General features: G+C 40.2%; 1 protein-coding gene and 1 non-coding gene across 2 annotated transcripts; both read left to right on the top strand.

Moving 5' to 3' along the window:
- The first annotated feature begins 2,016 nt into the window (after nucleotides 1–2,016).
- On the top strand, nucleotides 2,017–2,120 carry LOC127748244 (small nucleolar RNA R71). Its single transcript, XR_008010186.1, has one exon. It is a non-coding gene; the product is annotated as a small nucleolar RNA R71 (small nucleolar RNA).
- Nucleotides 2,121–13,148: 11,028 nt separating this feature from the next.
- Nucleotides 13,149–14,249, top strand: LOC110281584 (uncharacterized). The gene has a single exon (XM_021143948.1). The coding sequence runs from the start codon at nucleotides 13,149–13,151 to the stop codon at nucleotides 14,247–14,249; it is 1,101 nt and encodes a 366-aa protein (XP_020999607.1).
- Nucleotides 14,250–21,021: the final 6,772 nt, after the last annotated feature.

Genomic DNA, 21,021 nt, shown 5'->3' with positions numbered 1-21,021 from the left:
CACATTCCTGGCGTTCAGTGCCAGAATGTTGCTTGTTTCTGGCATTCAGCGCCAGAATGATGCTCTGTTCTGGCGTTGAACGCCGGCCAAATGCATCTTACTGGCGTTGAACGCCAACCTGTGCTTCCTCCAGGGTGCGAATTTTTTTCTGCTGTTTTTGATTCTGTTTTTAATTTTTATGATTTTTTTCATGACTCCACATGATCATGTACCTAATAAAACATAAAATAACAATAAAATAAAAATTAGATAAATAAAATTGGGTTGCCTCCCAACAAGCGCTTCTTTAATGTCAATAGCTTGACAGTGGCTCTCATGGAGCCACAAAGGTGATCAGGTCAATGTTGTATAGTCCCAACACCAAACTTAGAGTTTGGATATGGGATCTTAACATCAAACTTAGAGTTTGGTTGTGGCCTCACAACACCAAACTTAGAGTTTGACTGTGGTGGCTCTTCTTGACTCTGAACTGAGAGAAGCTCTTCATGCTTACTCTCTTTTGTCACAGAGGGATGGCCATGTGCCTTAAACACAAGGTAGTTCCCATTCAATTGAAGGACTAATTCACCTCTGTTGACATCTATCACAACTTATGCTGTGGCTAGGAAAGGTCTTCCAAGGATGATGCATTCATCCTCTTCCTTCCTAGTGTCTAAGATCATGAAATCAGCAGGGATGTAAAGGCCTTCAACCTTTACTAACACGTCCTCCACTATTCTATAAGCTTGTCTCAATGACTTGTCTGCCAATTGTAATGAGAACAAGGCAGGTTGTACCTTAATGATTCCCAGCTTCTCCATTACAGAGAGTGGCAAAAGATTTATCCCTGACCCCATATCACATAGAGCCTTTTCAAAGGTCATGGTGCCTATGGTACAAGGTATTAAAAACTTGCCAAGATCTTGTTTCTTTTGAGGTAGAGTTTTCTGAATCCAGGTATCTAGTTCATTAATGAGCAAGGGAGGTTCACTTTCCCAAGTCTCATTACCAAACAACTTGGCATTCAGCTTCATGATAGCTCCTAAATATTGAGCAACTTGTTCTCCAGTCACATCTTCATCCTCTTTAGAGGAAGAATAGTCTTCAGAGCTCATGAATGGCAGAAGGAGATTTAATGGAATCTCTATAGTCTCTGTATGAGCCTCAGATTCCTTTGGATCCTTAATAGGAGACTCCTTCTTGCTTGAAGGACGTCCCGGGAGGTCTTCCTCACTAGGATTTTCGTCCTCCTCCTCCCTTGTGCATTCGGCCACATTGATCACATCAATGGCCTTGCACTCTCCTTTTGGATTCTCTTCTGTATTACTTGGGAGAATACTGGGAGGAGTTTCAATGACTTTCTTACTCAACTGGCCCACTTGTGCCTCCAGATTTCTAATGGAGGACCTTGTTTCACTCATGAAACTGAAAGTGGCCTTTGACAGATCAGAAACTAGATTGGCTAAATTAGAAGTGTTTTGTTCAGAATTCTCTGTCTGATGCTGAGAAGATGATGGATATGGCTTGCTATTGCTCAGCCTATTGCGTCCACCATTGTTAAAGCCTTGTTGAGGCTTTTGTTGATCCTTCCATGAGAAATTTGGATGATTTCTCTATGATGAGTTATAGGTGTTCCCATAAGGTTCACCCATGTAATTAACCTCTGCCATGGCAGGGTTCTCAGGATCATAAGCTTCTTCAGAAGCTGCCTCTTTAGTACTGTTGGATGCATGTTGCCATCCATTCAGACTTTGAGAGATCATGTTGACCTGCTGAGTCAACACTTTGTTCTGAGCCAATATGGCATTCAGAGCATCAATTTCAAGAACTCTTTTCTTCTGAGGTATCCCATTATTCACGGAATTCCTCTCAGAAGTGTACATGAATTGGTCGTTTGCAACCATGTCAATGAGTTCTTGAGCCTCTTCAGGCATTTTCTTTAGGTGAATAGATCCACCTGCAGAATGGTCCAATGACATTTTCGAAAATTCAGATAGACCATAATAGAATATATCTAATATGGTCCATTCTGAAAACATGTCATATGGACATCTTTTAGTCAGCTGCTTGTATCTCTCCCAAGCTTCATAGAGGGATTCACCATCTTTTTGCTTGAAGGTCTGAACATCCACTCTCAGCTTGCTCAGCTTTTGAGGACGAAAAAATTTATCCTGGAAGGCAGTGACTAGCTTATCCCAGGAGTCCAGGCTATCCTTGGGTTGTGAATCCAACCATATTCTAGCTCTGTCTCTTACAGCAAAAGGGAAAAGCATGAGTCTGTAGACTTCAGGATTAACTCCATTCGTCTTTAGAGTCTCACAGATCTGCAAGAACTCAGTTAAAAACTGATAAGAATCTTCAGATGGAAGTCCATAAAACTTGCAGTTTTGTTGCATTAAAGCAACTAGCTAAGGTTTCAGCTCAAAGTTATTGGCTCCAATGGCAGGAATGGATATGCTTCTTCCATCAAACTTGGACGTTGGCTTTGTGAAGTCACCAAGCATTCTCCTTGCATTATTATTATTTTCGGCTGCCATCTCCTTCTCTTGTTCTAATATTTCTGAAAGGTTACCTTTAGATTGCTGTAACTTAGCTTCTCTTAATTTTCTCTTCAGAGTCCTTTCAGGTTCTGGATCAATTTCAACAAGAGTGCCTTTATTCTTGCTCCTGCTCATATGAAAGAGAAGAAAACAAGAAAAGAAAGAGGAATCCTCTATGTCACAGTATAGAGACTCCTTTATGTTAGTAGAAAAGAAAAGAAAAGTGAATAATGAAGATGAGGGGATTCGGTTATTAGGTGGAGAGGAGTGAAGAGAAATGTTAGTAATTAAATAAATAAATAGAATAAGAAAAGAGAGGGAGAATTTCGAAAACAATTTTGAAAAAGGGGTTAGTAATTTTCGAAAATTAAAGATAAGATAAGTTTAAAATTAAAAATTAAAACAAAAAGAATTTTTGAAAAAGAGATGAGATATTTTCAAAAATTAGAGAGGGAAAAGTAGTTAGGTGGTTTTGAAAAAGATAAGAAACAAACAAAAAGTTAAAGAGTTAGTTGAAAAAGAAATTAAAATCAAATTTTAAAAAGATAAGAAGATAAGAAGTTAGATAAGATATTTTGAAATCAAATTTTGAAAAAGATAAAATTTTTGAAAAAGATGAGATAAAAGATAAAAGATTTGTTGAGAAATATTTAATTTTTAAAAAGACTTAACTAACAAGAAACTACAAGATAAGATTCCAGAATTTAAAGATTGAACCTTGCTTAACAAGCAAGTAACAAACTTCAAATTTTTGAACCAACACATTAATTGTTAGCTAATTTTCGAAAATTAGATGTAAAGATAGGAAAAAGATTTTGAAAATATTTTGAAAAAGATTTTTGGAATTTTCAAAAAATAGAAAAAATGAAAAAGATATAATTTTTGAAAAAGATTTTGAAAAGATAAGATTTTTTTTTTAAAATTGAAAATTTGACTTGACTTGTAAGAAACAACTAATTTTTGAAAATTTTTGACTAAGTCAACTCAAATTTTTGAAAAATTGGAGGGAAATAAGGAAAAGATATTTTTTTGATTTTTAAAATTTTAAAGATGAGAGAGAAAAACATAAAAATGACCCAAAATATGAAAATTTTGGATCAAACACATAATGCATGCAAGAACACTATGAATGTTAAGATGAACACCAAGAACATTTTGAAGATCATGATGAACATCAAGAACATAATTTTGAAAAATTTTTTATGCAAAGAAAACATGCAAGACACCAAACTTAGAAATCTTTAATGCATGGAAAATATGAATGCAAAAGTGCACATGAAAAACAACAAACAACACAAAACAAGAAGTCATCAAGATCAAACAAGAAGACTTGTCAAGAACAACTTGAAGATCATGAAGAACACTATGAATGCATAAGATTTTCGAAAAAATGCAAGAAAAATTTTAAAAGCATGCAATTGACACCAAACTTAAAAATTAACACAAGACTCGAACAAGAAACACAAATTTTTTTTTTATTTTTATGATGTTCTAATTTTTTTGTATTTTTATTTTAATTTTTTTCGAAAAACATGGTTAGAAAAACGAAAAAGAAAAGAAAAATTTTGAAAAAGATTTTTGAAAAGAAAATTACCTAATCTGAGCAACAAGATGAACCGTCAGTTGTCCATACTCGAACAATCCCCGGCAACGGCGCCAAAAACTTGGTGGACGAAATTGTGATCACATCAATGAAGTATTTTTTTTTTGTTGTATGGAATCATTATTATGGCACTTATGTGTGGACACAACTCCGTTCAACAAACCAGCAAGTGTACTGGGTCGTCCAAGTAATACCTTACGTGAGTAAGGGTCGATCCCACAGAGATTGTTGGTATGAAGCAAGCTATGGTCACCTTGTAAATCTCAGTTAGGCAGATTAAATTGGTTTAACTCCACTGTTGAAAATACATAAGTAAAAGGTTCAGGCATGGCCGAATGGCCAGCCCCCTGAGTGATCAAGAGACCGAATTATCAAAGACTTCAAAGCCAAAGATTAAACTGTCAAAAGATGTCTAATACAATAGTAACTTATCCTATTTATACTAGACTAGCTACTAGGGTTTACATGAGTAAGTAATTGATGCATAAATCCACTTCCGGGGCCCACTTGGTGTATGCTTTGGCTGAGCTTAATCTATCCACGAGCTGAGGCTTTTCTTGGAGTTGAACTCCAAGTTATAACGTGTTTTGGGCGTTCAACTCCGGATCATGACGTTTTTCTGGCGTTTAACTACAGACAGCAGCATGTACTTGGCGTTCAACGCCAAGTTACGTCGTCAATTTCCGAATCAAGTATGGACTATTATATATTGCTGGAAAGCTCTGGATGTGTAATTTCCAACGCCGTTGAGAGCGCGCCAATTGGTGTTCTGTAGCTCCAGAAAATTCATTTCGAGTGCAGGGAGGTCAGATTCCAACAGCATCAGCAGTCCTTTTGTCAGCCTTTTTCAGAGTTTTGCTCAAGTCCCTCAATTTCAGCCAGAAATTACCTGAAATCACAGAAAATCACACAAATTCATAGTAAAGTCCAAAAATGTGAATTTAACATAAAAACTAATGAAAACATCCCTAAAAGTAGCTTGAACTTACTGACAACTACCTAAAAATAATGCTAAAAAGCGTATAAATTATCCGCTCATCAGCTCGTCATTCTCATCCAGAAAGAAAGGGCGAGCTCCTTCAACAACTCGGATCTTGAAAAAGTAATTCTTAAAATCGCGGAAAGACTCATCATACATGGAGAAGACTTTATGCCCCTAGGCCGACCTAAAAGAAATCCAAGAAGCTTTCTTTTTGGTAGTCCCAGGTTTGGTCAACCCAAACAAATACAGAAAAAGAGTCAAAGAGGGCTTAATGCCGAATTCATGACAAACCATCTGAAAAATCTTAATAAAATCCCAAGAATTCGGATGAAGCTGAGATGGGGCCACGTTACAAGACCACAACAACTCGGTCTCAAAGGAAGAAAAAGGAAGAGTAATATCCATCTGGCTAAAAAAGAAATCATATGCATAGAAGAAAGGACGATCCCCCTGGGTCAAAGTAGGAAAGCAGACCCGGTCATCAGAGTCAGGTGCCACCAACTCATAATTGCATTCTTGATTCTCACTACTACATATTCGATGGTGTTTTCTAAGTGCCGCACAGAACTCCGAATTAGCCAGAGATACACATAACAGCACAAGGGAGTCCAACCAGTCAGACATTCCCTCGGGAACTTTAGAAGATGCCTCGACAATATTTTTACGAGAAGACATGGTTAACTAGTCCTACAAGAAGAAAAGAAGATTGGATTACTTAAAAAACACCTCGAACACTAATTGAACAACTCGGGCATAAACGGAGGCAACAAACGGAGGCAACTCATAAAACTAAAGCATACAGGTGACAGAAAAACCAGGAAGAGCAAGAAAAGGAAACCCCAGGACCCAACCCAAAAGGTTCCAGGGGCATCCTTTGGAGGCAGAAAGAAGATTCATGGAAGCCAACAAAGCCTACATCTTTTCACATCCCAACAAAAGTCAAAAGAAAGTCATAAAAAATCATCATCTCTATTGAAGAGCAGTCATCAACCAGTATAGCAAAATCATCAACGAAACAAACAAGTTATCAAAGGAGCAACCTTTTTCGAAACAGCAGTACGGAAATCAACCCTAAAAGGAAGCCAGAACCAGGAAAATCACCCAAAGCATACATAAGGACGAAAGAAGACTAGGAAACAGGCATCACAGCAATAAACCAAGCACATAAACAAGAAAAAGGTTCAAACTTTCCAAACATACAAAATTAGAGCGTCATCAAAGAAATCAAAAATAAAAGTAGCAGAAATAAAAAGGTGAAGAGAAAAGCAAAGCCAACCTGGAAGAAGGAAGAAAACTTTGAAAAGGAGCAGCGGAGATTCGACCACAAAGCGGAAGCACCAAGCGAATGCCAAAGCGTCACAAGACAGAAAAAGAGAAATACAGGACAGGAAACGGCGAAAAAGAAGAGAAGTTACAGGGAAAGGAAAATCGTCTCTTGGATACAAAATTTGAATAAAGGAAACCAAGAGAAACGGGGCATTATAACCAATTAATGAGGGCATTAAAACCCTCGCACATTCCAAGGCTAGGGCACTAAACGCAGAAGCGCACGCTTTCAGAGGAAACAAAACAGAAACGTTTCGCATTCAAAAGAAGGAGAACTCTACAAAAAGAAATTGACAAAATGCTCGAGTTCGGCTTCACCAAAGAAGGATCGAAGTCCTAAAACTAAAGATTCGACGTCAAAGAGAAGACCGAGCTCGAGCAGGGGTACTGTTCATACTCGGGTCGAGCTGTTCGACCTGGGATGTTCTACTGACAAAGCGACCGACCTCTTCAGGTCAGGACAACCCAAACCCTTCTCAAAGAGCTCGGCCAAGTCACAGGAAAGCCCAAACAAAGGGCCCAAATAGAGGAACACGTCCCAAATCCAAAGGCAGCCCAAGCCCATAGAGATAAAGGCGGTTTCCTTGAAGATAAGATGACCTCACTTGAAGATAAGATAAAGATAAGATAAGATAACTAACTTATCTTATCTAAAGGTCATTCTACGCTATTATAAATACACTGGAGCACCCACGTATAACTAGTACTCTGATTCTACTCAATACCTGCTTAATACCCTTGCTAACTTAAGCATCGGAGTTCCTTGCAGGTACCTTCCACCCTCCGGGGACGAAGGATCAGCATCATCACCAAGTCCAATGAGTCGAACACAGTGACTCCTACCACGATCATCAGATTGGACTCCGCAGCCCCGACCAGCATAGAAGATCTCGTTCGAGATCGACCTCTAGTTTCAGGTAAACCTCAGAACACCTCCTAAGCACGCTTCTCCAACCACTTCTGTAGGTTGAAGAATATAAATCCAAGATGCCTTATCCTCAGAAACTCCACCAAGCGAAACAGGATAAACAATTTGCCCGCTTTATAGACTATCTCAGAACTCTTGAAATAAAGATTCCATTTACAGAGGAACTTGAGCAAATACCCTCTTATGCTAAGTTCATGAAAGAGATCTTATGTCATAAGAAGGGTTGGAGAGAAACTGGAAAAATTTTTCTCACTAAAGAATGTAGTGCAGTCATTCTGACAAGCTTACCAGAGAAGTTTAAAGATCCCAGAAGTTTTATGATACCATGCACATTAAAGCGTGCTTGTACCAAGACAGCTCTATGTGATCTTGGGGCGAGTATCAACCTGATACCTGCATCCACTATCAGAAGGCTTGGTTTGACTGAAGAAGTCAAACCAAGTCGGATATGTTTCCAACTTGTTGATGGCTCTATTAAAATGCCATCAGGCGTAATTGAAGACATGATTGTCAAGGTTGGACCATTCGCCTTTCCCACCAACTTTATAGTACTGGAAATGGAAGAGCACAAGAGTGCAACTCTCATTCTAGGAAGACCTTTCCTAGCAACTAGATGAACTCTCATTGATGTGCAAAAAAGGGAAGTGACCCTGAGAGTCAATGAGGATGAGTTTAAGTTGAATGCTGTCAAAGCTATGCAGCATCTAGACACATCAAAAGAATGCATAAGAGTCTCGAATTAGAGCTAGAGGACATTTTTAAAGATGTTCAGCCTGATCTGGAGGAACCAGAGGAAATAGAAGAACCTCTGGAAACTCCTCAGGAAGAGGAGAAACATCCTAAACATGAGCTCAAACCACTACCCCCATCCCTGAAATATGCTTTTCTGGGAGAAGATGACACTTTTCTGGTAATCATAATCTCTGCTTTAGAGCCACAGGAAGAGAAAGCACTGATCTAGGTGCTAAGGACACACAAGGCAACTCTTGGGTGGTCCATAAGTGATCTTAAGGGCATTAGCCCAGCCAGATGCATGCACAAGATCCTATTGGAGGATAATGCCAAGCCAGTGGTTCAACCATAGAGGCGGCTGAACCCACCCATGAAGGAGGTGGTGTAGAAAGGGGTCACTAAGTTACTAGATGCTGGGATTATTTATCCTATTTCTGATAGCCTGATGCACGAATTTGTAAATCACACTTTTCACAACTCATACAACTAACCAGCAAGTGCACTGGGTCGTCCAAGTAATACCTTACGTGAGTAAGGGTCGATCCTACAGAGATTGTCGGCTTGAAGCAATCTATGGTTATCTTATAACTCTTAGTCAGGATATCAATAGTAATTCTTAGTTTTATTTTTAAATAGTAAAAGAACATGAAATAAATAATACTTGTTATGTAGTAATGGAGAACAGGTTGAGGTTTCGGAGATGCTCTACCCTCTGAGTTTCTGCTTTCCTACTGCCTTCTTCTTCAAACACGCCTGGCTCCTTCTATGGCAAGCTTTATGTTGGTGGATCACCGTTGTCAATGGCTACTAATGACTTATGTCATCTACCATTTTTCTTGCATAAAAAAGACCATAAAAGAGGCATAATCTCATTTGATCATTGCAATTCGTGCCTTAATTGATGAATATCATAATATATTGCTTTGAAATGAGTTTGTGCTGGATTTCAGGTGGAGAAGACATCAAAAATGGGAAAGAAAACAACAAAACAAGTGGGGCGTGTGAAGTAGGCGTGCCACTTGGAGCAAACGCCACAAAAATGTGTTGGCGTGGCACGCTAGAAGTTGGGCGTGGCACGCTGGTACAACATTTCGGAGAGCAAAATTGAACACCATCAAAGGGGCGTGGCACGCCAACAGCAGGGCGTGGCACGTGAGCTCGTTACTAGAAGAGCCATCACTATGGCGTGCCACTTTGTGTTGAAGGTGTGGCACGCCAGCCCCAGAGTTCACTTGGGCGTGCCACTTGAAGACCAAGGAGTGGCATGCCAAGCTCATAAGACCCACAATTGAATGGGCGTGCCACTTGAGCAACAAGGCGTGGCACGCCAGTGAACAAGGAGACAATGCAAAAGCTGGGCGTGCCACTTGGTATCGAAGGCGTGGCACGCCAGCTCAAGAAGTCCCACTAAGGCGTGCCATTTGAGCAACAAGGCGTGGCACGCCAGCACCTAAGAAGGCCAAATAAAGCTAGGCGTGCTACTTGGTATCGAAGGCCTGGCACGCCAGCTTAATTATCTCACTTTAGCGTGTCACTTGAACATCCAGGCGTGGCATGACAACCTCTGGGACCGTGGCAAATAACAGGCGTAACACGCTAGTCTCATGCCGTGACACGCTGGTAGTGTTTTCCAGAAGAGTAATTAAAGGGCTAGTGAACTCAGGCGTGCCACTTGGGAGATGAGGCTTGGCACGCCAGCAAGAAGAAGAAGCAAATGAAGGGTGTGACACGCCAGTCTCATGGCGTGGCACACTGGTAGTATTTCCAGAGAGGTAGAAGAGGAGCCAATGAACTCAGGCGTGCCACTTGGATGACGAGGCGTGGCACGCCGGCAAGGGGGTGAAGCTTTAAGAAGGGCGTGGCACGCTCACAAATCTCCAGCAGCATAGAGATAAGGGAAGTGACCTTGGGCATGCCACTTTGGTTTGAAGGCGTGGCACGCTAGGTTGCTTTGCCCTTTAAAATGCCTTGGGCATGCCACTTTGGTTCGAAGGCGTGGCACGCCAGGCTACTTTGCCCTTCAAAAAGTCTTGGGCGTGTCACTTAGGCTCGAAGGCATGGCATGCCAGGGGCGAAACAGAGGACGGCGTGCCACTTGAATGAAGAGGCGTGGCACGCCAAATCAGAAACAGAAGGAGCGTGACACGCCAGAGAAGCGCTAGTCATATGCCAGCTGGAAGATTACGTTTGTTGAGTTTCTTTTCCCTCCAAATTGTAATTTTCTTTTCAGTTTTGTAATTTTCTTTTATTTTCTAGATCTAGGAGTAGTATAAATACCCTTGGAAGTATTGGAAAAGGGGATAGCAAGTTACAGAGTTTAGTTTTGGTGGATTTCACTTTTAGTTTTCACACTTCATCTCTTCCATCTTTTTGTACTTTCTCTCTGAGCTATGAGGAGCTAAATTCCCTCTCACTGAGAGAGGGAGCTCTATTGAACTTGATGGATTAATGATAGTGAATTTCTTCTTCTCTTCATCTTCTCTTTGATTTACTATAAGGAATTTTGATTTTAATGCTTAGTGCTCAATTAACTTGGAAAAGAGATTGAATGCAAAATGGGTTTCATGGGAACCTTGGAAAAGAAAACATGAAACCATGCTAGAAATCCCTTCTCACACTTGAGTAGAATCTGGGTTTTGGTGTTTGGATATGGTGACATATAATCCTCCCTCTACCTGGACCTATGATGATGTGTGGTATAATCAGGGACCAAGCATATCTCTCTTCATGAGCAATTAGACCAAGGAATTGGCTATTGATCAAGATCTGAGAGATTGAGTCACCAAGGGATTGGGGCTCAATCAATCATGATTGCCAAGAGGTCAATGAGTTGCATGATTGAAGAGGATATGAGCTGGAATTAATCCAAAGAGACAATATCTCCTGATCTCAATGAATTCCCCCAGTCTTATCTCTCCCATTCTTTTATAGCTTTACTTACATTCTGCAAAATTCCATTCCCCTTTACATTATTGTTATTTCCATTTTTGCAATTTATTTCTTTCTTTTATTTCTTTTGCCATTTATGTTTTTTCCATTTATAATTCTGCACACACAACTTATTCTGTTGAGCTTGACTAATTCACCAATTGATTAAAATTGCTCAAATCTACCAATCTCTGTGGATACGATCCCACTCTACTGTGGGTTAATACTTGACGATAATTGGTGCACTTGCCAAGAGCGAATTCATCAATATTATTGGGGAAGGGTAGTGAATTCCGACCATCAAGTTTTATGGCACCGTTGCCGGGGATTGGTTTGAATTTGACAATGATTAAACCAATTGGAGAGTAAGATTCAGCATTTTTTTATTTTTCTTTATTCAATTCCTAGTGTAACCTTTAAATTCCTTTCTAATCTTTGTTTTTCTATCTTGCCTTTCTGAGATTTCTTTAGCCATTCATTGTTTATACTTTCACTCTTATAACTGTTTGATTAATTGCATCACTCAAGCTAATCACTAATTTTAACTACGGAGATTTCTTCACTTGCTCTTTTCTTGCTGTGTGTTGGCTGTATGATAGGTAGAAGAGGAAAGACTTCATCTTCTTTTGATAGTGAACCTGAGAGAACCTTCCTTAGATATAGGAGGGAGGCTAGAGGCAAGGGTATAGTTGGAGAAGAATCCGTAGAAGAAGATCTAACAACCACCATGGAAGATGAAGTGCACGAAGATGTTAGAGGAGGAGCTGGAAATCAAGCTGGGCAAGAGAGGAGAGTCTTAGGCTCCTATATCGACCCAAATCCAGGAAACTGTGGCAACAGCATCCTCAAGCCAACAATCCATGCCAAAAACTTTGAGTTGAAATCTCAACTCATCACACTAGTCCAGAATAACTGCTCATATGGAGGAGGTGCTCAAGAAGATCCAAATCAACATCTCAACAAATTCTTGAGGATATGCGATACTATAAAATCCAATGGTGTACACTCTGACACCTATAAACTACTTCTGTTCCCTTTCTCACTCAGAGATAAGGCAACAAAGTGGTTAGAATCTTTCCCCAAGAAGAGCCTAACCACATGGGAGGATGTTGTGAACACGTTTCTAGCGAGATTTTACCCTCCACAGAGGATTAACAGGCTAAGAGCTGAGATGCAAACCTTCAGACAGCTGGCTGGTGAAACACTCTATGAGGCCTGGGAGAGGTTCAAAGATCTAACAAGGAAATGCCCACCGGATATGTTTAATGAGTGGGTGCAGCTCCACATTTTCTATGAAGGATTAACTTATGAATCGAAGAAGCCTGTGGACCACTCTTCAGGGGGTTCACTCAACAAGAAGAAGACCATTGAGGAAGCCATAGATACCATTGAAACTGTTGCTGAGAATGACTACTTCTATGCTTCAGAAAGAGGCAAAAAAAGGAAGTGCTGGAACTCAATTCTATGGATGCCTTGTTGGCACAAAATAAGGCAATTGTAGCACAATTGGCAGCCTTAACCAAGAAAATGGAAAACAATAAAGTTTCAGTTGTCCAAGCTCAAGCACCACCCCAAGAAGAAAATGAACCAGAAGTTGAATGTGAGCAAACAAACTATGTGCATAACCTATCTCGACCACCATATGACCATAACTCTAAGACTTATAACCCAGGATGGAAGAACCACCCAAATTTTGGGTGGGGGAACCAACAAAATCACAACCAAGAGCACAACAAACCATACCAAGCCAATCAATACCAGAATCACAACTCCAACCATTAGTCAAATAACAACAGACCTTACCACAATCCACCTCACACATCATATCCTTCCAACCAGCAAACACACCACCATCAAGACACACTAACCCCAACCTCACAACCGTGTGAAATAACGGGTAACTTTGAGAGAGTAAAAGCCACAATAGCACAGCTATCATCACAGCTCACAGGAGCCATTTCCACCCTCTTGGAAAGGTAAGCACAAGCTGAAAAGAAGATAGATGCCAACCAAGAAGAATACAGGTCGAATTTGAAGAACCAAGGTGCAGCAATCTCAAAGCTGGAAGCACAAGTGGGGTTCTTATCCAAGCAAATCCCAATGCCTACACACACTTTTCCAAGTGACACCATGGCCAACCCAAGAGGGGAATGCAAGGCCCTCACACTTAGAAGTGGAGAAATGATAGAAGAAGCCACCCAAAACCAAGAAAACCATGAAGAAGAAGCTACAGAAAAGCCTGAAAACAGGAAGAAAGAAGAGGCCCCTAGCTCGTTTTCACCAAAGCCAATCTTGAAGCCTTATGTACCAAAGGCACCATACCTACAAAGGCTAAGGAAGGATAGGAAGGACAGCCAGTTCTCCAGATTTTTGGAAATCTTCAAAAAGCTCCAAATCAACATACCGTTTGCTGAAGCATTGGAGCAAATTCCCCTCTACGCAAAGTTCCTGAAGGAGCTCATGACAAGAAAAAGAAACTGGGGAGAAAAGGAAACTGTAGTCCTAATTGAGGAATGTAGTGCCATCATACAAAAGAAACTCCTCCAGAAAAAGAAGGACCCAGGAAGTTTCCAAATCCCCTGCATCATAGGGGATATCACTATTGAAAAGGCCTTGTGTGACTTGGGAGCTAGCATCAACCTCATGTCCTTGAACATGATGAGAAGGATGAGAATTGAGGAAGCCAAACTAACAAGAATGTCACTCCAACTAGCTGACAGAACATTCAAGTTTCCATATGGAGTGGTGGAAGATTTATTGGTGAAGGTGGGAGAATTCATCTTCCCAATTGACTTTGTTGTGCTGGATATAGAAGAAGAGGCAAACACTTCAATTATCCTAAGAAGGCCATTCCTAGCTACTGCTGGAGCCATCATTGATGTGCAAAAAGGAAAACTAGTCTTGAGATTACATGAGGAAAAGATGGTCTTCAATGTCTTCAAGGTAATGAGTTATCTCAAGGATGCAATAGGAGAATGCATGATGGTGGACACCATAGAACAAATAGTCCAAGGAGTTTTGGAAGAAGAGCAATATGAAGAAAGTATAGAATTGGAGCAACAAGAACCACGTGAAGAACCACCAGAAGGAACCATGGAAAGTTCAATTATGACAAACCACAAAGACAATAATGAAGAAGAGGCACCGAAACTAGAGCTAAAAACCCTACCTCCAAGCTTGAAATATGCCTATATAGTTGACAACAGCACCTACCCAGTGATCATCAACTAAAGCTTGAGCAAGGAGTAAGAAGATGAGCTCATCCAAGTGCTAAAATAACACAAGGATGCTATAGGCTGGACACTCACAGACCTAAAAGGGATCAGCCCTTCAATGTGTATGCACAAGATCCTACTTAAGGAGGATAACAAGCCCTCAAGGCAATAACAAAGAAGGTTAAATCCAACCATGAATGAGGTAGTCCAGAAGGAAGTGTTGAAGTTATGGCAAGCTGGGGTGATCTACCCCATCTCAGACAGCCCTTGGGTGAGCCCGGTACAAGTAGTTCCAAAGAAAGGAGGAATCACTGTTGTACCAAATAAGAAGAATGAGCTGATACCAACAAGAATAGTGACCGGTTGGTGCATGTGCATCGACTACAGGAAGCTAAATGAAGCCTCCAAGAAGGACCACTTCCCCTTACCATTCATGGACCAAATGCTCGAGAGGCTGGCTGGACATGAATACTACTGCTTTCTTTACGGTTATTCAGGTTACAACCAAACAGTTGTAGACCCAAAAGACCATGAGAAAACTTTATTTACCTGTCCATATGGTGTTTTTGCTTACAGGAGGATGCCATTTGGACTGTGCAATGCACCTGCAACATTCCAAAGGTACATGCTTGATGAGCGAATAATTTATACGCTTTTTGGCATTATTTTTAGGTAGTTTTTAGTAGGTTCTAGCTACTTTTTAGTATATTTTTATTAGTTTTTAGGTAAAAACCATATTTCTAGACTTTACTATGAGTTTGTGTGTTTTTATGTGATTTCAGGTATTTTCTGGCTGAAATTGAGGGAGCTGAGCAAAAATCTGATTTAGGCTGAAAAAGGACTGCTGATGTTGTTGGATTCTGACCTCCCTGCACTCGGAATGGATTTTTTGGAGCTACAGGAGTCTAATTGGCGCGCTCTCAATTGGGTTGGAAATTAGACATCCAGGACTTTCCATCAATATATAATAGTCCATACTTTGCGCGAAGATAGACGACGTAAACTGGCGTTGAACGCCAGTTCCATGTTGCAGTCTGGCGTTCAGCGCCAGAAACAGGTTGCAAGTTAGAGTTCAACTCTAGAAATAGCCCAGGCACGTGAAAAGCTTAAGTCTCAGCCCCAGCACACACCAAGTGGGCCCCAAAAGAGGATTTCTGCACTATCCATCTTAGTTTACTCATTTTCTGTAAACCTAGGTTACTAGTTTAGTATTTAAACAACTTTTAGAGACTTTTTTTTGTATCTCATGACATTTTTAGATCTGAATTTTATACTCTTTGACGGCACGAGTCTCTAAACCCCATTGTTGGGGGTGAGGAGCTCTGCAGCGTCTCGGTGAATTAATGCAATTATCTCTGTTTTCCATTCAAACACACTTGTTCCTATCTAAGATGTTCATTCGCGCTTCACTATGAAGAAGGTGATGATTCGTGACACTCATCACCTTCATCAATCCATGAACGTGTGCCTGACAACCACCTTCGTTCTATATTAGATTGAATGAGTATCTCTTAGATTCCGTAATCAGAATCTTTGTGGTATAAGCTAGAATTGATGGCGGCATTCATGAGAATCTGGAAAGTCTAAACCTTGTCTATGGTATTCCGAGTAGGATTCAAGGATTGAATGATTGTGACGAGCTTCAAACTCGCGATTGTTGGGCATAGTGACAGACGTAAAAGAATCAATGGATTCTATTCTGACATGATCGAGAACCAACAGATGATTAGCCGTGCTGTGACAGAGCATTTGGACCATTTTCACTTAGAGGATGGGAAGTAGCCATTGACAACGGTGACACCCTACATACAGCTTGCCATTGAAGGAGCCTTGCGTGTGTGAAGAGGAGTACAAGAGAAAAGCTGAAATAAAGAGGACAAAGCATCTCCAAAACTCCAACATATTCTCTATTATTGCACAATAAGTATTTATTTTATGCCCTTTTACTTTTTACAATTGAACTTGAAAAACACTGTTGTTGGCTTCCTGACTAAGAATAATAAGATAACCATAGCTTGCTTCAAACCAACAATCTCCGTGGGATTCGACCCTTACTCACGTAAGGTATTACTTGGACGACCCAGTGCACTTGCTGGTTAGTTTTATGGACTGCAAAAGTGTGATTACAATTTCGTGCACCAATGCCCTCCATATTTTTGGACATGATTGAGAGGTTCATCGAGGTGTTTATGGATGACTTCTCTGTGTTTGGTAACACATATTCTGATTGCTTGCATCACTTAGCCCCGGTGCTAAAAAGATGCCAAGAAACCAACCTTGTTTTAAACTGGAAAAAATGCCATTTCATGGTTATAGAAGGAGTTGTCCTTGGTCATAAAATCTCAAAGAAGGGCATAGAAGTAGACAGGGAAACGGTTGAGATGATTGAAAAGTTACCTCCATCTTGTAATGTCAAAGCAATCAGAAGCTTTTTGGGACACGCTGGTTTTTATAGGATGTTTATTAGAGACTTCTCTAAGGTTGCCAAGCCATTGAGCAACCTACTTGTCTCTAATGTGCCTTTTGTTTCTGATAATGAATGCATGTTAGCCTTTGAGGAGCTTAAGAACAAACTTTCCTCTCCACCTATCATAGCACCACCATGTTGGGATCTACCCTTTGAGTTGATGTGTGATGCATCAGACTTTGATGTGGGTGCTGTTTTAGGACAGAGGAAGGATAAATTAGTGCATGTCATTTATTATGCACTACAAGAAAAAAGGCCTATGGCCAAGCTTTTTTCTTGCCACACTTTAAAAGCGTGGCCAAAAGTGGTCAATGGCCACACTTTTATGAGGGTGGTGATTGATTAAATATTTGGCCACGTTTTTTCTTGCTACGTTTAAAAAGCGTGGCGAGAAGGATCTATAGCCACGCTTTTATAAGGGTGCAACTGATTAGAGATTTGGCCACGTTTTTTTTGCCACGCTTCAAAAGCATGGCCATATAGAGAAATAGCGACACTTTTAAAGCGTGGCAAAAAGTTTTTGATCTTGGCACCCAAAAAAGCGTGGCGAAAAGTTTTTGATCTTGGCACTCCTAAAAAAGCGTGGCAAAAAGGTTCCTCAACGCGCTACAAGACTCATCAGACTCTTCTACTTTTCTCCCGACACTTACACTAATGCTTTGAAACCCTAGCACTCACACTTTGTTGCTCGTCCCCAACTCAGACAGAGCTCATCGTCGGTGCTTGCACTCTCTCCTCTGCCGGCGCTCCCTCCGTCGTCTCCCCTAACCTGTCTCTGTTGGTGCTTGCATTCCTTGCGCTCACTACTCACGGTGTCGGTCAGCTAATGGAGGTTGCCTTACCTTCCTCCGTGCTGCCATTCTCTGCCCTCCTCCCTCGTCATCTTGCTCAATCTTCCACCACCTTCGAAGTCCTCACTGCATGCATATGGCGTTGTCATACAGCTGCATTGCAATGGCAAAACCCTAACACCAAGAGGTTCGCTTGCTTTGCACAGTCAATGCACGTTTTGACTGTGCCGTAGCTGCCACTAGAAGAGCACTCAACCGCAACAAAGGCAGCGACTGGCCTTCTGCTTCTGGCGCTTACTGTGCCCACTATCTCCACGCCATCGCTGCCAATGTCATGGAGAGAAAGGATCACCTCGCTAAGCTTGAATCCCTTGATTACGGAAAACCACTCAATAAAGCTGCATGGGACATGGTACTTCAATTCTGCTTCAATTTCACATGATTCTCTCTGATTGTTACTATAATTCTCTGATTCACGCTTGATTTTATGTTATGATGATGTTGCTGGTTGCTTCGAGTTTTACGCTGACCTTGCCGAGAAACTCGACGCTAAGCAGAAGGCACCCATTTCTCTTTCCATGGAGACTTTCAAGAGTTATGTCTTCAAAAAACCCATTGGTGTTGTTGGATTAATCACCCCATGGTATTTTCTTTTTCTTCTCTTTAAAATTTTCCTTATTAACTGGTGTTATAATCTAAAAGTTAGTTTCTATATAAGTGGCAATGAGTGATGAAAACAAGAATAATAGTAGAATAGAAAGGTAGAAATTCAGTTGTTGTGTATTGTTTTTTGGTTGTTCGTTCATTGTTGTCACCTCTCTCTGTTAGCAAAATTGCTATCTTGATGGCTAACTAGATATCATGTTTTAGGAATTATCCTCTGTTAATGGCTACATGGAAGGTTGCCCCTGCTTTGGTTCTTCATTTTTTCTAATTTTTCTAAACTATTTTTTTCTTCTATTATGATATTTGGTTTAGGTTTTTTTTTCCGGAAGATCTTGATTTTCTATTTTTGTTATGATTTTATTTCTGTTAAACAGTTTTATGGTTATTCATATTGGAGGTGAAACAGATCTTAGGTTTATATACTCCGCAGGTAAGAGAGAAAAGGCATGAAGTGGTGATTCTAGTTAGTTAATTAGTAAATAATGTGTGTATGTTGGCAATTTTAATTAATGACTGTGCAGCTGCTTGCTTCCACAGTGGGCGTGATGATCCGATACCCAGCCCATTTAACCCGTTGACAGATGGCAGCACCCAACCCATAATTCATGTACTCACCAGGTATGATATCTTGACCCTGCTAGCTTTGGGTGTTCATTACAGGTTCTTCTTCTACTTGGTACTGAGATTTTACTCCAAGAATGAGAGAAAATGATGAACCAATCATATATATACTATGTCTACATTTCTGGTTCTTGATAAAGTTTTAGACTTCTATGTACCATTTTCCTATGGTTTCTATTGCAGTCGACTTTATGGGACTCGAGAATGAAAGAAAATAGTGCTTTCTAATATTTTGAATTTTGATAGTACTTGTAAATTATGTTAAACTTTGAAATTAAACAGAGGTTTCATTGATTATTACTTGATACAGAAACACTTTGGGTGGCTTCTTTCTAGCCAGCTATGAGAATAGTCCCGCCGGTGTCTTTGACGAGGTACGATTATATTTTCATTCTTGCTCTTTATCTTTTTATTTAAACGAAAATGTTAGAAAACCAATATTTTTAATAAAAAAATTTGAACATTTGGTTTATAGTGACTCAAACTCGAGACAAATTTGCTAAGGTTTGGACTTAAATTCACATCCTCTGATATTGAAGTGGCTAAACCTTATAAAATTTTCAGGATTTTACATTATGATAGGAATACTTGAAGAAAATTCAAAATTGTTTATCATAGATTTAAGGTTTCCTAATGATTATTCTTTTTTAAAAGACCATGGAAGCTAGTTTGGAGGGCCAAAGCTATCTAGATGTTCCTGCAACACAAATGGTGCATGAGCAACTTTGGGTAGATAAATATGCACCAAAGTCATTTACTGATCTTCTTAGTGATGAACAAACAAATCGTGAGGTACATCTCTAGTATGAAATTTAGCTCAGGAAAAAATTACTTACAAGAGCTATAGTTGGAAGATATAAACATTTTTTTATACTTTTTTCTTTAATTTTTTTAACAATTTGCTTTTGTACCCATTAATTGATTTGTTTATTGTCTGTGAGACAGGTACTCTTATGGAATTTCTTAAGGGTGAAGGGTGAAGACTGAAGACTTTCTTTAAGTTTCTTTTTGTGTTATGGGCTTATGGCCAAGTTGTTGATCAATTAGGTAACCTCCACCCCCTCTTTTTTTATTAATGGTAAACTGCATAATAGTAAACCTTAGGACACTTTTGAATATATTCGATTATATATATTGCTTGATAAAAGAAAAAAGGGGCTGCGGCATGTGATGATTTCTGGACTAAATTGTGATGAGTATACCGAATTAACTATGAAGTATTATTAGGCATTGGATATTGGTGGCGCGAAATTGTGAACAATACATTTCACAACTCTCATAATCCCCGGTCATGAACCCCAAAAACTTGGTGCTCAATACCATGGCATTACACAACTTCGCACAACTAACCAGCAAGTGCACTGGGTCGTCCAAGTAATAAACCTTACGCGAGTAAGGGTCGATCCCACGGAGATTGTTAGTATGAAGCAAGCTATGGTCATCTTGTAAATCTTAGTCAGGCAAACTCAAATGGATATGGTGATGAACGCATAAAAACACAAAGATAAAGATAGAGGTACTTATGTAATTCATTGGTAGGAACTTCAGATAAGTGCATGAAGATGCCTTCCCTTCCGTCTCTCTGCTTTCCTACTGTCTTCATCCAATCCTTCTTACTCCTTTCCATGGCAAGCTCATGTAGGGTTTCACCGTTGTCAGTGGCTACCTCCCATCCTCTCAGTGATTGTCAGGCGAGCACTCGGTTGTCAGGCGATCAACCATGCATCGTGCAATCAGGAATCCAAGAGATATTCACTAGAGCCTCGAATGCTTGTAGAACAAGAGTGGTTGTCAGTCACTTTGTTCATGAGTGAGAATGGTTATGGGCGTCAATCATCACCTTTCATCATGTTGAAGAACAAGTGATATCTTGGATAAAGAACAAGCGGAATTGAATGGAAGAACAATAGTAATTGCATTAATACTCGAGGTACAGCAGAGCTCCACACCTTAATCTATGGTGTGTAGAAGCTCCACCGTTGAAAATACATAAGTACAGGGTCTAGGCATGGCCGAATGGCCAGCCTCCCAATGGTCTAAGATAGCATCAAAACAAAGATAACTACCCGCCGATGATCTCTCAATACAATAGTAAAAGGTCCTACTTATAGAAAACTAGTAACCTCAGGTGTACAGAAATGAGTAAATGACATAAAAATCCTCTTCCGGGCCCACTTGGTGTGTGCTTGGGCTGAGCAATGAAGCATTTTCGTGTAGAGACTCTTCTTGGAGTTAAACGCCAG

The sequence above is a fragment of the Arachis duranensis genome, chromosome 5 (genome assembly GCF_000817695.3).
Source record: "Arachis duranensis cultivar V14167 chromosome 5, aradu.V14167.gnm2.J7QH, whole genome shotgun sequence".
Classification (NCBI taxonomy): Eukaryota; Viridiplantae; Streptophyta; class Magnoliopsida; order Fabales; family Fabaceae; genus Arachis; species Arachis duranensis.
Note: the sequence above shows the minus strand (reverse complement) of the source record. Positions and strands in the feature narration are given on the sequence as shown.